Source organism: Cryptomeria japonica, chromosome 11 (assembly GCF_030272615.1).
Source record: "Cryptomeria japonica chromosome 11, Sugi_1.0, whole genome shotgun sequence".
NCBI lineage: Eukaryota > Viridiplantae > Streptophyta > Pinopsida > Cupressales > Cupressaceae > Cryptomeria > Cryptomeria japonica.
The window spans coordinates 500,625,116-500,641,330 of NC_081415.1; the positions used below are offsets into that span (position 1 = coordinate 500,625,116).

The 16,215-nt window shown below is 35.1% G+C and overlaps 1 protein-coding gene across 2 annotated transcripts in view; it reads right to left on the bottom strand.

The window, feature by feature from the left end:
• Positions 1 to 8,436: 8,436 nt before the first annotated feature.
• The window catches only part of LOC131068334 (probable 3-deoxy-D-manno-octulosonic acid transferase, mitochondrial), a 163,050-nt gene continuing 155,271 nt past the window's right edge, over positions 8,437 to 16,215 (bottom strand). For both annotated transcript variants that reach the window (XM_058003514.2, XM_058003515.2), the window contains exons 9-12: positions 13,263 to 13,353; positions 10,082 to 10,201; positions 9,858 to 9,928; positions 8,437 to 9,208 (exon numbers count right to left, since the gene is read on the bottom strand). In XM_058003514.2, the coding sequence (XP_057859497.2) occupies positions 8,972 to 9,208; positions 9,858 to 9,928; positions 10,082 to 10,201; positions 13,263 to 13,353 (519 nt within the window). In that variant the 3' untranslated portion in view covers positions 8,437 to 8,971. The remainder of the gene's footprint in view (positions 9,209 to 9,857; positions 9,929 to 10,081; positions 10,202 to 13,262; positions 13,354 to 16,215) is intronic.

The following is a 16,215-nucleotide window of genomic DNA, read 5'->3' on the forward strand; positions in this document are numbered from 1 at the left end:
CCTGACTGTCTTGGTGATGGAGGAAGAGAGATTAGTGAAAGTACAGGTTCTATCTTGTATCCATCAATGCCAGTATCTATGATTTTCAATTTCTTTTCTAAATCTTTCATCAAAGTTTCTGAACTTACAGCTGTAGTGGCTGCTCTATTATGAGGAACAAAGGTATCAACACTCTAAGTTAATGCATTACAGGGGTAGCTTGTATCGGCAGGAATACTGACTTCAACTCCGTTATAATGAAATTTCAAGCATTGATGATATTTAGATGGTACTACCTTCATTTCGTGAATCCAAGGCCTGCCCAGTAAGATGTTGTATCAAGCACCTGGAAGATAACATCTCTTTCCATAGGTCCTACCCTAATCGGTAATAGTACCAGACCTTTAGAGGTTCTTTCTTCTTCATCATAAGCTTTGATTTTTATTTTCTTTACTGGATCAATGACATTTTCAGAAAAGCCCAGCCATGTCAGTAGATTGTAGGTACAAATATTCAACCCAATGACTCCATCTATCAAAACATGTTTGACTCGGTGTTTATGGATCATAGCTTCGATGTGCAATGGTTGGTTATGTGGGTGATTCAGTGAGTTGTCATCTTATTCAGAGAAGGTGAGATAATGAGGCGAAGTTAGGTGACCCACCATAGATTAAAACCGATCGACATCTAAATCTTTTGGGAAATTAGTAGTGAGTAAAGCTTTGTCAAGGATCTCTCTATGAGTAGAAGAGATCTTAAGTAGTTCAAAAATGGAGATTTGAGCATTCATTCTTTTCAATTGTTCGGCAATGTTATAACCAGGAGAGGATCTGGTTGTCTGTTTGAAGAAGTCGGTAGGTTTGATGTTGTTTGAGCAGGAGTTGAGGAACTAGGTTGGGAAGATTCAATCATGTTGATCACATTGTCATTGTTAGTGTAAGTGTAATTGACTTTGGCACCTCCTTTTGATTTTGAGGAACCACCTTGTTCATAAACAGGTAAGGGATCTTTAAAAGCTTTGTGATCAACATTAGTCATGTGATTTCCAACAACAATTTTGCCAAGGCCAATGAGGTCTTGAATCTCATGTTTGAGCTTCATGCAGTTGTTTGTTGTATGACCCTTGTTTCGATGGTATTCACAATATCCGTTTTCCCTCCACCATTTAGGTTTAACTTCTGGATCATATGGCCTAGAGTTGTCTGGCAATGTTATCAGATCATTTGCCAATAAAGTTTTAAAAGCGGATTTATATGATTCTTCTAGAGGAGTGAAGTCGCGTTTAGGTTTTGAAAGACAAGGTTTCTCTTTAAACCACTCTTTTGATTTCTTCGGAGGATTTTTTGTTGCAATTTTAGCTGCTTTGAGTGCTTGTGTGCCACTAGCCAAGTAAAATATTGTGGATTTTAGTTTTGCTTTAACAGTGTCTACAACTCCGTCATTAACAACGTTTTTGTTGTTATCTTTGTCATATTTTCAATATTTGTTCTTTTCTTTGGAACTAGAACCTTGTTGTGGTTCTTTCCAAAGTGAGATATCTCCTTTCTTTATAAGCACATCTTCCATTCTTAGGGTACTATCTACCATTTTGTTGAATGAAGGATACACTTACATTTGGATACTGTATTTCAATTCAAGGATCAGGTTATTGATGAAGATATCCATCTTCTCAGAATCTAGAATAGGCTGTGAATATCTAGAGAACATCTTTATCCAACGTTGAAGAAAAGTGAGAAAGGGCTCTCTCGTTTTCTGTTTGGTATTGCAAAGCTCAATCATAGTGACTAGATGAGGAATGTTATAGTATTGTTGTAGAAACATTTGGATTAATTCCTCAAAAGTTTTGATTCCCATAGGTAGGCTTGAAAACCATTCCATAGCTTGCCCTCCTAAACTTATCGAGAAAAGGCGCATGAGATATGTTTGTTCGTGCATGAATTCCATACATAAAGCACAAAATTATCTGACATGGTCTTGAGGATCTGCATTTCCATCATATTTGTCATACTTAGGAATCTCCACTCTTGAAAGAAATGGAGGCATGTAAAGGTTTGTGTCAAATGGAAACGGACATATTGTGTCCAAAGAATATTGCTTTGATGATTTATCCTTGTTTTTCAGTTCTGTGATTTCAGTCTGTAACACTTGCAATTGTTTGTTTACCATTGCTAAGGGTGTCTCTTCCTCTTTAGTGATAAGGGTTTCAACATTATAATCAGTAGGAAGTTTGGCGCCTTGTTTTGTTAGTTCTAGAAAATATTCTTCTTTTTCTCTAGCCATGATAATCTTCATCATATTTCGGAAATGTTTATCGTTTAGACATTCATTTATAACAATTTATGTAGGTTCGGAGGCTTCAAAACTACTTGATGAGGAATCAATGTCAGTAGCATGGGTGCTGAGGTTGTAATAAGTATCATGTTTAGCAGCTTGTCTTTCTTGCCTTGCTCTAGACATGGTGGGAGATGAGGGTTGATAAAAAACTGGTATACCTGATGATGAAGGTTTATTAGTGATAGGGTCCTCTACGTAAAATGGATTATCCTGATATGAAAAGATGGTCCTTTGCCTCTGTTAGCTTTCTTACGAGAACTTCTGGTTTGAGTAGGCATTTATGACTAATATGACCTAGAGCTATATGTGATGCAGAAGTCAAGATCAAATTGGAGCTAGTTGTTCGTTTAACGTAGTGATTGAGAGAAGAAACTAAGATTTAGTCTGGTTTTAGGAAAGATCTATCATGTGTAAGACATGGTCTAAGCAACTTAGGTTTGATAAGTAGTTGTTTTGAACTAGCTGAAAGATGATAGACAAAATTGTGCAACACAACAGCAGGGGTACGCTGTCAAGATTCGTTTATGCTCAAGATTATGATAACCAGTTTTATGCTCGTTGTAGACTGATTTAGGCAAGTTTGACTGTTTTGGATTGACAAAATCAAGAATTCGTACGACAGAGTTTACATACCCAGACGACAGTTTAATGACTTCTGAACGATAAAGACAGTTTCTCGTACGAGTTGTTGTTGAGATTTGTACGACAGGTTGGTAGCCTCTAGATGATAATCAAATGGCTATGATGATTATTCGTACGACAAAAAATAAAGGATCAGACAATAATTCCCTACACCCAGACAACAATTCTAGCAGGGCTAGATGACAATTTCTCAGACCTCGTGCGACAGTTTATAAAGAGCCAAACGACAAATTGAGAGGATTAATGAAGTTTCGTACGACAATACCTATGTAGTAAGACGATAATTCAACAGATTCATACGACAAAGTACTGGACAGAGACGAGATTCTTACAAACAAAGTTTCAATGACTGACGAAGACCAATTTTGGACACGGACGATGTTTTGACAACTGAGGTAGACTAGTTTTTGACACAGACAAAGTTTTGATCACTAAGTTGTTTATTGTTTTCTCTAGTTTCAGTATTTTAGTTTCAGTTTCAAGGATGAAAACACAATAAACACGCAAGATGTATAATGACCTCAATCACAACATGCTAACCCTATAGAATTTGGCTTAGAGAAGAAAATCTTTGCTTGCTGACTTAGGTACACACCCAATAGCTAATCAGAATACGACCGCTGAGTCTCGCGCAATGGATTCTCAACGCCGTATTAGCTGACTTCAAACGCTAATGGGGGCACGATATGGCAAGTGTCTTGTGAGAGTTACTATCTCTCTTGCACAAAGATTATCCCCCTTTCGGAGGTGAATTAGGTAGCTTCTATCTTATAGTTCTTAGTCAGGAATTTCGTTCGAAATTACCCCTTGAAGTCACGCAAGCATGATTGAGGCCTATAGCCCGACAAGGTACCAAAACAAGTTGTAGTCATGTAAACATGATTGAGACCGTGAGGCCCTACAAAAATGTTCAATATGAGAGTTTTCAAAGAGAAAACTCAAATAATCCCGTCCTTTGAGACTTTAATCACTAGAGGCCTATTTATTATAGTGAGTTGGAATGCTCAGATCCAGCTGTACTCACTTGGGTCGTTCTTAGAGGGTGATTACTTTTTCCAACTGTGATAGGCCCACTAAAGGTACACAATTCTCAAATTAAGAAAAAGCCTCAAGGGTCTAGATTTTTGATTGTCTGTAAAAGACGATCATACTATCCTACCTCTCAGATTTTTCTTCAAGCACAAAACACAGATTTGTTCATTAACCAGATAGCAATTTAAGTGCCCAAAAATGAATTTAAAAAATAAATGATGTTCACTTGAATCTCCTCAAGCAACTTGCAAAGACAACAAATCAATAGTCATATTGTCTTTGTGCGACAAGCATAGTCTTCGACAAGCGTTCTACAAAAACTGATTAAGCTGTCAAAATTTCTCAAACAAACAGACAACAAGCCACGGTCAACATTAGTATCATGAAAATTCAACAAAGAACCTGAAGAATGCAATCTGTTTTTAACACAAAAATACAGAATACCGTACGAGTATTCTCATCGGGTCATACGATAATTCACACATGATCGTACGATACCTACAGTTTGTCGTTCGGGCCTATGGGAAAACTCGTACGAGTTTTTGCAGTAACTGTACGGACCAAAATCCGAAAAAATAAAATAAAGTTAATCTGCGAAGCTGAAAGATGTAGTCTTCTACCCCATGGTGGGCGCCAAAAATGTGTGTGTGAAAAGTGGATAATGGTCTGCAAGTTGTAAGACACAACACTTCAATTAAGTCATTGCATGCATGGTTAGACAGATATAATCATGAATATGAAAACCATAACAAATCGACCTATTGCCTTCTAAAAGATGCGAGTAGAGTTGCTCTCAGATTTGTTTAAGCAATACTAGTGACTAGACTAAACCTAAACGAAGGATTTAATCTATATGAGCATAAGATTAAGCTAAATGGACGCAAGATGGATGTAAGATGGATGAATATTAAGCTAAATGAATGAATATTAAGTTAAATGAATTCAAGCAATCATAATTGAATCAAATATGCAAAAAGCTAAACTAAGATGCAATAATCTCAAAAACACAATATCTTCAATGACGCATAATAACAATAAATCTCTAGGGTGTTTTAAATGAGAGATGAAGATTGAATTTATAGACTCAAAAGGGAGGCCAACGGTCAAGATCGATTAGCAATGAGCTGTTGAGATTCTTCAAGAAAAAACACAATTTAGGATAATTGAAATAATTGAGAGATCAGATTCAGTTAACTTTGAGATAGATTCCAATTATAGTTTGATTGAAATACATTCATATTATAAATTTGAGTTTGCATTGGAGATAAAATTAGTTGATTCAATGCACTTGAGATAAAAATAGGTGTTCCATGCACTTTTCTTTAATTTGCTCAAGAAAAAAAGCCTTTTCAATGCAACTAAACTTCTTTTCTCAAAAGCTTTGAGTTTTAATTTTAGAGAAGATTAATTCAATTTAATTGCTTTTCTAGATTTTAAGTTATCTCATATTAGAAAAAAGAAACATCTCAAGTTTGATTTCTTCTCTCAGTTTAATTCTTTTATTTTATTTTCAATTTAACTTTTTCTTTTGAAGATTAATTCCTTGTTAAATCTCTTTTTGTAAATTAATTCTTTTTTATAATTAAATGGCAAATTTATTAATTAATTAAATATGCTAAGATATTTAATTAAATAAATAGGATAATTGATCAAAATGATTTACTTGGAATGATTTAATTAATTAAATAAATATTTAATTAATATAGAATGATTAACTTGCCATGTGACATTAATGAATGAAGAATTAATTGATTAGGTGCTCAAGATTGATTTAATTGTCTTTTGGTTAGGACCTTGGTGATGTTGTCGAGATTAGGGGCCCATGGTTTAGGTGACCATTTTTAAGGTATTACACCTTGGTGGTCCGCACTTCATTTGCGTTCTTGGCGGAGATCTTCACGCTTTGGGTCTAACCTATTTTACACATTTCATTTTCCTATCTTGGAGAATGTAATCTTTTGTAGCTGACCCGGATGTGTTCTGAATGCTATATATGTCGTTGTATTCGATCTTTTGATAGACAGGTAAAGATAGATGATGATTTAAATTCATGATTTGTAATTTGAACTCCTTTGGAGGTCCTGATGGATTGCATTCTAGAATATAAGTTGTAATAAGGCCTGTTAGCCTAAATGTTTGCTCGCATGTTGCCGACTAGTTTATAATGAATCTATGATATTGTGGATGTCTAATCGTGCATCTTCTACCTTCTATGTTGTTGCTTCCGTTGTGTTACTCGTGTTGCATGATCCAGATTGTTCTCTTTGAGGTCCCTCCGAAACATGGCCATGTCAATAGGATAAGTTTAACATCATTTAATACAAACTATATACTACCCAAAACCAATTGTAAGTTTAGTTGATAATGTAGTCTCCGGTTCCAATGGTTGATGCTATTTTGTATAAAAAAACTTGATATCATTTCATATAATAAATCAAGCCTACCATTTTATTGTTTACATGTTGCAAGCTCATGCAAAAACTTGAGGAAAGCTAGTTGGTGAATATTGAGATACATACAAAATACCACCCACGTAGGTAGTATGCACTCTCACAATTCTAAGGGGCACTTAGTAGACTTAGATCTTAAAATTGGGAATATAACTTGTATTGGTATTTATTCAAATATATAAATTAATTCATATATTTATGTACCGTTTTGCAAATATTAGAAAATGATTATCAAAAAATTTAATCAAAGATTAATTGAAGTCTATCACATCTTTTTGCCAAGGTTAACATTTAATAGTGGAAGTACTCTAAAATTTAATATGCAGAGAGACATTCTATAATAGCAGCAGGACAAGAAATCTTATGTCATGACTATGTATATGATAACCAAAACACTAGACATATATAATTTTTTTTTTAAAAAAAAAAGGTAAATCTATAAAATTAGAAATAGAACCAACATAATTAAATTTAAAAATAACATACATACACAAAGAGACACAGGTATATATGGAATAGCTTTTCTAAAATTAAAATAACTTTAGCAAAAAATTAAAATTTATGTATCCCTGTACATATAAATAAAATTCTAAAAGTTTGAAGCGAATAGGTATAAGCTAAAGGTAGTTGTTTTAAGCATAACACCAGTTTGTTAACCTTAGTAAGAGAAACAGATTAATATTGTAATCCTTGTTATTGCCGTTTTCTTCGCAACATTTATTCCACCGCTAATCAATTTAACTGCAATTATCTTTATGTTCACTAGCATGGGGTTTTCTCTGTTTAGCTACAATTTGCTTTCAATTTTTAATATTTAAACCAGGCTTTTCAAAAAGCACAGACAGTATAGAAGTAAATAATCAAAAACATTATAGAGATGTCGTGATTTAAAGTTTATATGCAACTTGAAATTCATGACTACATAGAAATGCTGAATTTTTACATAGAAAATGACCGTGCAATAATTCTATTTCAAGTGCCAAATAGATGAAAAGCATGATTAAATTAAAAGATATTAGTAGCTAATTCTAAGCAATTTTGGTTGAATCTATTTGTATTCTATTTTTCCTGGACATTAGAGATGTTTACAAATTTATTCATGCCATGGTTGTAGACTTAATGCTGCAGCTAAGTGCCACGTACAGGATGTGTTGACACCTATGTTTTCTATAGACAATCATGGCATTGTTCAAGCCCTAATCAATTACGGCATTGTTGAATTCTTTCACCATTTCAAAACACAAATAAAGATTAATGGTTGAGCATGACTGCAAGAAAATGGACAGCTGGTATTGCAGCTTCCTTAATTTGATCTCCTTTGATGCCTATTTTAATCCAAATGTTTGTTATTTCAAGCTACATTTATTTATCTGCAATAGATAAATTTTCTTCTTCAATACACACAAAATAAAATCAATCTAAATTATCAATCACCTCTTTGAGACGGATTCCTCCAACTGTTGTAAACAATCATATGTTTCATTCATTTAAATCAATTACCTTACTATGCGCAGCAAGTGCTTTTCCATGATTTACAAACTGTTTCAATAAAATTCCACATAGAAAGACCTCAAAAGAATTATCTAGGATAATACCACCATTGATCTGTTTACTTTGGTTTATGAATGATAGCATTCCTGTTTTATAGAATGAAACTACAATTAATCGTCTTTGCATGAACCATCTAGATCTCCAAGTTTAAAGCCTGCCATTAAGATCATTTTCAATCTCAAAAGTAATTCTCAAATATTATGCAATGCTTTCAACCTAATAAATATTGTCAAAATTTGTGTTTCTGAAAATGAGAAGAGTCCTATAAGAGAGTCAAGCTGAATAAGAAGATACATGATTCACCTGTCCGTCCTCTATTATATCTTGATCTACACCATGAGGACAACACAGTTACTTCTATGATAATCTGAATAAAAATCACTTGTTCTACCTGAAAAGATGTGTGAATGGAATTATAAACAATGACATCAGAAAAATTAAGCTGCAGTGGTTTTCTCTGAGACTAAACATTTCAATTTGGAAAATTTTCTTGTAAGGAATGATACAGTACTGATATATATAAGTGCTGAGTATGCACACCAATTCACTCATGTACCCTGATGATGGATCACAAAGAGCGGTCAAAAACATTGATTAAAAGCTATTGCAAATTTTTCCAGAATTTTTATCCCAGAAGCTTTATCTTACTATAATACACTGTGGAATCTCAACATAAATAGTACCATTCTCTTTTACAGAAGTATGACTTTTTAACAGTTCCAGCCAAAAAAAATAAAAAATTCTAAAGCTTATCAGGCATTTCTGATCAGTGTAGCTTAAGAAATTAATGAGTTCAAAATTGTCAGAAACTTTGGCAGATTCTTGTTTTCCATTTCAGTCCGATGGCCAGCTTTTGCTACCTCACAACCTTAACCAAGCATCATGAGGATTTACATAAAGTTTGCCAGTAAGATCTTTTACAACTTTTGCAACAACTGATCTTGTTACATCACACTGCTAGAAGAATGCGGAATGCAGGGCTATTAGTTAACAGAAGAATGAAAGCTCCCATCACCTTCCCCTGGCAAACCACATGGGGTAGCAGCTTTGCCAAATGCTTTAGTCAGCACAAACGTGTCAAGCAGATGCCAAACTCTGTGAATAACTCCTGTTGCTGCTGTTAAAGATGCATGTCTTGCAGCCTGTCTACAAGCTTCTAGAAATTTAACATTATCAAGTAGGTCCTGCAGCACTGTAAGCAATTCCCATTTTCCAGATACCTAAATTAAAAGAAAATGCAGCCAGCATCATATACCACCCTTAAAAATTTAACTATCAATCGTTAAAGAGAATTTTCCCAACAAAAATCACATCACCAACTTCATCAATAAGTAATGGAAATCAGTGGACATAATGTATAGAATGATTTGTTATAAAAATTCCTAAAGAGTGTAAATGGCTGCTGCAAAATGCCACTTGTATACACGGCTTTTGCTGCATTACCACCTTACATGATGGAAAACCTTCTCAAAATCACTAACATAAATATATAATGATGATAATCAACACTATTTAAATAAAATTTCAGATTGTTGAAAGTAACTTTCATTGTAACTATAACAAACCCACAGCACCTTTGAACTAGAGAAGCTGAAAAAAGAGATTTTACACCATACAGAGTTAATGTCAAAAGCAAAGATAAACGAGAAATTTCAGGTCTAGTCCAAGCCAGCACACTAAGGTTAAAAACCACTGATAGAATCTCACAAGGCTGAAACTAATTCAAACTGTTCTAGACCATGAAGCAGCACTATTAAAAGCTATAATGCCTGGCATCTCATATGCTCCGTGTGAATAACAAAATGATAAAAATATAAAGCATATGAACCCTCTTTACAACCATTAAATCGAATAGAGTTATATGATTACCTGCTTAACTGACAGAGGAACTAATCTTTGCATTTCTGCTACCATCTGAGCAAAGTGCCCAATATAAGGTCCTGGCAATGTGTGGTGGAAAGAAGATATAAGTGTAAAGGCAACTTTGGGTCACAAGCTAGGCCTAAAACCAAATGGAATGATACTAGTAACCTATAACCCAGTTGAAACAGAGAAATTAATTGATGACATGCAACAAAGTCTCAAAGGTCTACCTGTAAGAACAGCACAGCCTGCAGCTGCAGCCTCAGCAATGTTATGACCTGCTAACCCTGGAAGAAATGATCCTCCTACAACTGCTATTGGAGAGATTTTGTATAAGTCCTTCAGCTCACCTGCAAAGTAAATATGATATCTTTCAGTAATATGTACACACTCTTGACACACTTTTACGCCAGTGAAACCTCAACACAGCCAGACATGCCAGAATGTACATCTGAGACTATCCACTAAAATCAAGCGATTTTTTTATTATCATGGCATGTTTGTATTGGACCATAATGATAGAGAGAATTTCCTAGTACTAGAACAACTCAGCAAACTTTTCTCTAGCTTAAGTTCCACATAAGAGGTCCTCGAAGAAGCATTTATGGTTCAATGGATAAATAGAAGCTTCGACATATTGTTACTAAATTTTACTACATTATTTGACATGTTACCTTTACACTGTTTATAGAAGAAATAAGTGCTAAGTAACATGATAAACAAAAATGAAAATTCCAGACAAACTGAAGATCAACACAAGAACACCATATGGAGACTGTTTAGGTGAACACAAAACACAATGATATTCAATAATAGAGAAAAATAATGAGTAGGACGTACAAGGATCAGATGGATATACAGCAATACATAACATGACAGTGGACAGTCAATATTCTATGGCCTACATTGTTGACAAGTATCTGAACCTATATCACAATATTGGGAACTCTATCGACTTCAGAATATGGGCTTATTTATTCTAATATTTTCCCTAAAACACAACTTAGATAACCAAATATTGTACTCACCAAGCCTTAAAAAATGGAGGCATTTTCTTGCTGTGTCCCTGTGACAACTCCCAATATACCAAGTCTCAATGTGATGGAGCTTCACCTCAGCAAGTGGATTCATGAACATATTTGGTATTTGATTATTAGTATCATAGTTTTAAATGTTGTTGAATAGCTTACCAACATGTGGTTGCTTGTCAAGTGGGGCCCAATAAGTCACTGGAAAAAAATTGCTACTGACCTTCAGGCGAATATTTGTCTAAAAAAATCATTAAATTTTAGTGAATCCAAGTACGAAATTTGTATTTCAGTGGGGCAAACAAAAAAACCTGTGGCACAAAAAATTTTAAAAACTTTGTTGTTGTCATCTTCTCTTTACACTTTCCTGCCTTACACTTTTTGACAATATTCCATTGATTTTGGGTGACTTTGATTGATCCCAAACAGAGCAGCAAAAATCGTCTGGGGAAAAAATTGGCAAACCAGAAGTATAAGATTTTTTGAAAAAATCAGAAAAAAATCGAATTTCAAAAGAAAACATAAAAATTGTAGAAAAAGAGAAGCTATTTTTTTTTTAAACTTTAGGGCATTTCCATACCATAGAGGTATAGAGAGCAAATAAAATATTGTTTAACCCATGAATTGTAGAAAATAATTTTTTGTTGTTTATATTCATATTGCCGATTACATAGGCAAATATTCAGTTAACTTTTTTAAAAGGGCTGTCACCAAATACACCAAATAGTTGTCTAGATCAGATCAAATATTAGCTAAGTCTATGAAGTAACTAAGATCAAAACTTAACAGACAACAATCCAGCTCAAACACAAATTCTAGGTGATTATTGATCCGTTACTCAATAGGGTTTTCACCCTCAACCGCTCATGAACTAGTAGGGTTTTCCTTCTCTGGTTGTTCTAGATCTGTAGGCTTTTGTCCTCAGATCTGTCTGTTCGAACACGGATGCTTAAGACAGTTCAATTTAGGGATTGGTGTATGTTTAAATTCGGTTTTCATTCTCAAGCTTGCAACCCAAAATAACATTCACAAAGAGGCCAAAACTAGCATGGAGATTGTTGGGTACTAGAGAAGTACAAAGACAAGGGTACTCATACCTACATGTATTGTTTTCCTTTGAATTGTGTCCAAAATCCACATCCACGTGCACAAAGAGGTGCTAGAAAGATATGGAAGAAGATATTTGAACTTGCAACAATCCTCAATATTAATGGCATGAAGATCTACAGCCACAAACCATAACTATCACATTAATGGCAGCTAGGGTAGTATACTCTGCTCCTGCGACAAGAAATAAACATGGAAACATGTCCTAAAATTAAATAATGTCACTAGTGAAATTGTAGCCCAACTAGAGCCACAAGTCAATAATAAGCATTATAGTGTGTACACATGTCAAGCGATAGTTAGGATGAACAATGCAAATAGGCGAGTATTGGACTTTGGGGGCCAAAGATGATACGGGACTTGTACCTATATGGTAGGTGGATGAGGAGATATCTGACTCTAATGAAACAAGAGATGCTATTGGCAGCATGATATTAAAATGGTACTCGAGGATGGAAAACTTTGACACGCCAACATAAAGGGAAAAAAGAGGATGAAAGGATGGACGACACAGATAGCCCAACAAGGGTGAGGATGAAGGTAGGGAAAGGTTGTTAAGTACGCTAGGATGGTGAGGTCTAACTCTTTGATTAACAGACACTTACAATACTTAACTCACCCAAACACAGAGAATTGGGCAACCCAAAATGACACCAAAGGAGGAGGAGGAGAGTAGATACAAACTTCCCAGCTGAGAGAGGATATAGGACCCTGGGACAAGGCATTTTGATACATAATAGTATTATTACAAAAAGCGGACATGACACTCAACTATACCTCTCCCAATCAAATTAGAAGAATTATCAGTCAAAATAGAGAAGGCTTTCCATACTTCAGCCTTCTCTATTATGTCATGAATATGGTTCCTATTTTCTTGAAAGGTAGCAGCAGAGCATATGTTCATTAATAATGAACTTTTAAAGAATGTAGCTCATCCATTTCTCTGTACAACAATCTCTTTTTCATAGTCTTCGGCGTTCTCTGTTTTGGATATTCAGAACTACCATTCCTATATATTTCAATGGCAGCCGCACAAAGTACATACATTCCTCATAAAATCAAACATTAATGTTATTGAGACTTGTATCTCAAGACGTAAAATGTTGTTAACAGTTTCTTTTTAGCAGAAATGAATGAAGGCAAACAGACCTATTTATTATAACATAAGTTTGCTCAATGTCAAGAAAAATGTTAGCAATTTCACATTCAGCCCAATTAAAATCTAACAGCAGCTAAGTTCAATTAGATAATATCAATAACAGCATATGTTACGCACCTACTGTATCAACTATATAAAAGTCAATTTCTGGAATAATCTTTTCATTTTGGGATCGACGAGCAACACACATTCCTTGCTTTCTCAAAACCTGAAGTATGAAGAAGTTAGTAAAACAAATCAGTTCTCTTTGGAAATATGAATCAAGAATTTGGGTAGGAGAATTTTCTTTTATTTAATATTATTTCCCCATATTGAATTCTTAAAGAATTGACACAATCTGCTACTTTAGGAGTATTGCATGCCCAAGCACTCATATCGTAGAATCTTTTTGTCACCTACAACAAACCATCCATATGGCAACATTCTTCCATAAAAAAAAAATCTATTACAACAAGGCCACAAAGAATGTGCTGACGGGTAAAAAAAACTAATAGATTGCACAAAAGAATATATGGTTTTCTGATATCCATTTTGTGAAACTGCAAATTGACAAAATAGAAGGGATCTAGCAACCCGAGAATTGGATGTAAGGATCGACTACATGAGGATGATTATAGCATAGGCAGATTAAGATAAATTGCATAGTTATGGGTATAAGAAAAGATTGGCTGCTAATCAAACTCCTTCAACAACCTGTTATTTGAAGATTTTGCAGGCTAACAAGAAGCACAAAAGAGGGTAACAAGGTTGTCCTGTATTTTCTTGGATATTCCAATCATCAATTTAACAATACAGATCTCTGGTTGGTATACTGCTGATTCAACCAGTCTACTGGAGACAATGAAAGCAGTAGTACCTGAAATAGACATTAACCAGCTCCTGAAATCCATCATGGAATTGAAGCCCAAAGAAGTGGCTTGCAATCAATAAAAGCCAAGCCCCAGGTCCAGATGGCTTTTCAGCCATGCTTTTAAAATATTTTGGTAGTCCAGAAGAAAGAAAATAATGCTAGGACAGATTAAATGCAACGAGGCTAGTGCTCCTCCCAAAGACAACACAAGCAGACATGATGGACCAGTCTTACCCTATTATATACAAGATTGTTTATCAAAACCACAGCCACAGGACTCAGACAGCCACAACCGAAAATTATTTTAAAAATCCAATCTACCTTTGTTCAGGGCAAACAAATCATGGACAATATTATAATACTTCAGAAATCGCTGCACTACTAAAATCCAAAAAAAGACAAGGAATCTTCATCAAGCTCAATATGTCCAAGACTCAAAAGCTTTTGAATGATGCAGCTGACTTTTTTGCAACGACACTTCAGAATGAGCTTCAGCAAAAAAGTGATTACCTGCAAAAACAGCTATATTACCGCCCATTCACAACCTCAATCAATAACTCACTTGAGAGAAACTTTTAGCTCTTCAAGAGGATTAAGGTAAGGAAAACCAAATCCCATACTTATTTGTTCTAATGGGGGAAATCTTACTCAGCACACTTTAAACAAACGTGGAAAATAAGATTATTTAGGTTGCCAACAACAGAAGAATATGACACAAGTTACCAATTTGCAGATGATACAATTCTCTTCTCCATGGTAAAGCAAAGAAAAGTATTTTGGATTTATTTGATTCTCCAAACATATTGGCTATTAAGATGCTATTAAGAGGGCTAGGAACATGGAGTTTTCTACTCCAAAGGTGAAATTTCAATCCAAATTTTCTCCATTGAAGAAAGAAAAAGGATCTTTCCAGAAGCAGTGGCCTAAGAAGCCAAGTTGTCAGATGAGGCCAATAACAAGTTGAGGAGGAAGAACCTATGCTTTTCATGTAAGAAACCATGAAAACGAGGACATGGGTGCTTAGGGAAAGGCAAAGTTCATTACATAGAGGTGGTTTTCGATACTGATGAGGAGGCAATTGATAATGGGTCAAGCAATGGACAAAGTGACTCAAAGGAGGAGCAGATTAATTCAAAGGACTCTTGGGGATGAGTGAAAGAAGGAACAATTGCTACACTCGCAGGTACTCTCAAGTAAACTCTTAAAAATTAAGAGGAGTTCTACATGGGCAGTGACTTACAGTTCTGATAAAAAGCATGGGAACCCACAATTTTATAGATAAGGCTTTGGTGGCTAAGAGGGGATTACAAACAAATGACTTTGAGAGTTTTAATTAATGGTAGTAGATGGATTTACCATGACTTGCACCAAGAAGATTCCCCAGTTGAGTATTGCCTTGGGTATTACACAATGACAGATGATATTTATGTAGTAGGCATTGGAGAGACTAATGTTGTTTTGGGAGTCCAATGGTTGCATCATTGGGTAAGTATTCTCAAAACTTTCAAACCATGGAGCTGAAATTCAGAGTGGGTGGGAAGAAAGTGGTTCTCCGTGGCATGTCAAATGGTGCACCCATGAATTCAATCTATTCTGGATAGGCATAGTGTGGTTTTCAGCGACATTCACCCAAGTCGACCACCCAAAAGAGGATTTGAGCATGTGATAGAGCTTGAGAAGGGAGCTATGCCAATGATCACCACTCATTATTGACACTCGAAGAGGCGCAAAAGAGGAGATGGAAAAGCCATTCAAGAGATGTTGGATATGGGGCACACTAGGCGTGATTCGAATCTTTTCGCTTCTTCTTTAGTGCTAGACAAGAAGAGGGATGGGGTAATGAATACCAGGCAAGCAATAAGGAAATAGCAAAAAATCAAATACTGATTCCTAGGATCAATGAACTCATTGATGAGCATCATGGGGCAATATACTTCCCCAAAATTGATCTTCAGCTTAGGTATAACCAGATTTGAGTGCAAGAGGAGGATATAAATAAGACAACTTTCAGGTGCTGCTATAGACATATGAGTTTTTTGTCATGCCCTTTGGATTGGCTAATACTCTGTCATGTCCCCTTCTTGCACCTAGCTCAACGTGAGTTTTCCTTTAGACTATTCCAAGGTTTGTTGAGGTGAACTCTTTCAGTGATTTTCAGAAAGTTTTTTTTTTTTTGGCAAATTGCTATTTTTAGCACTTGGCCATGGTCTCAATTCCTTC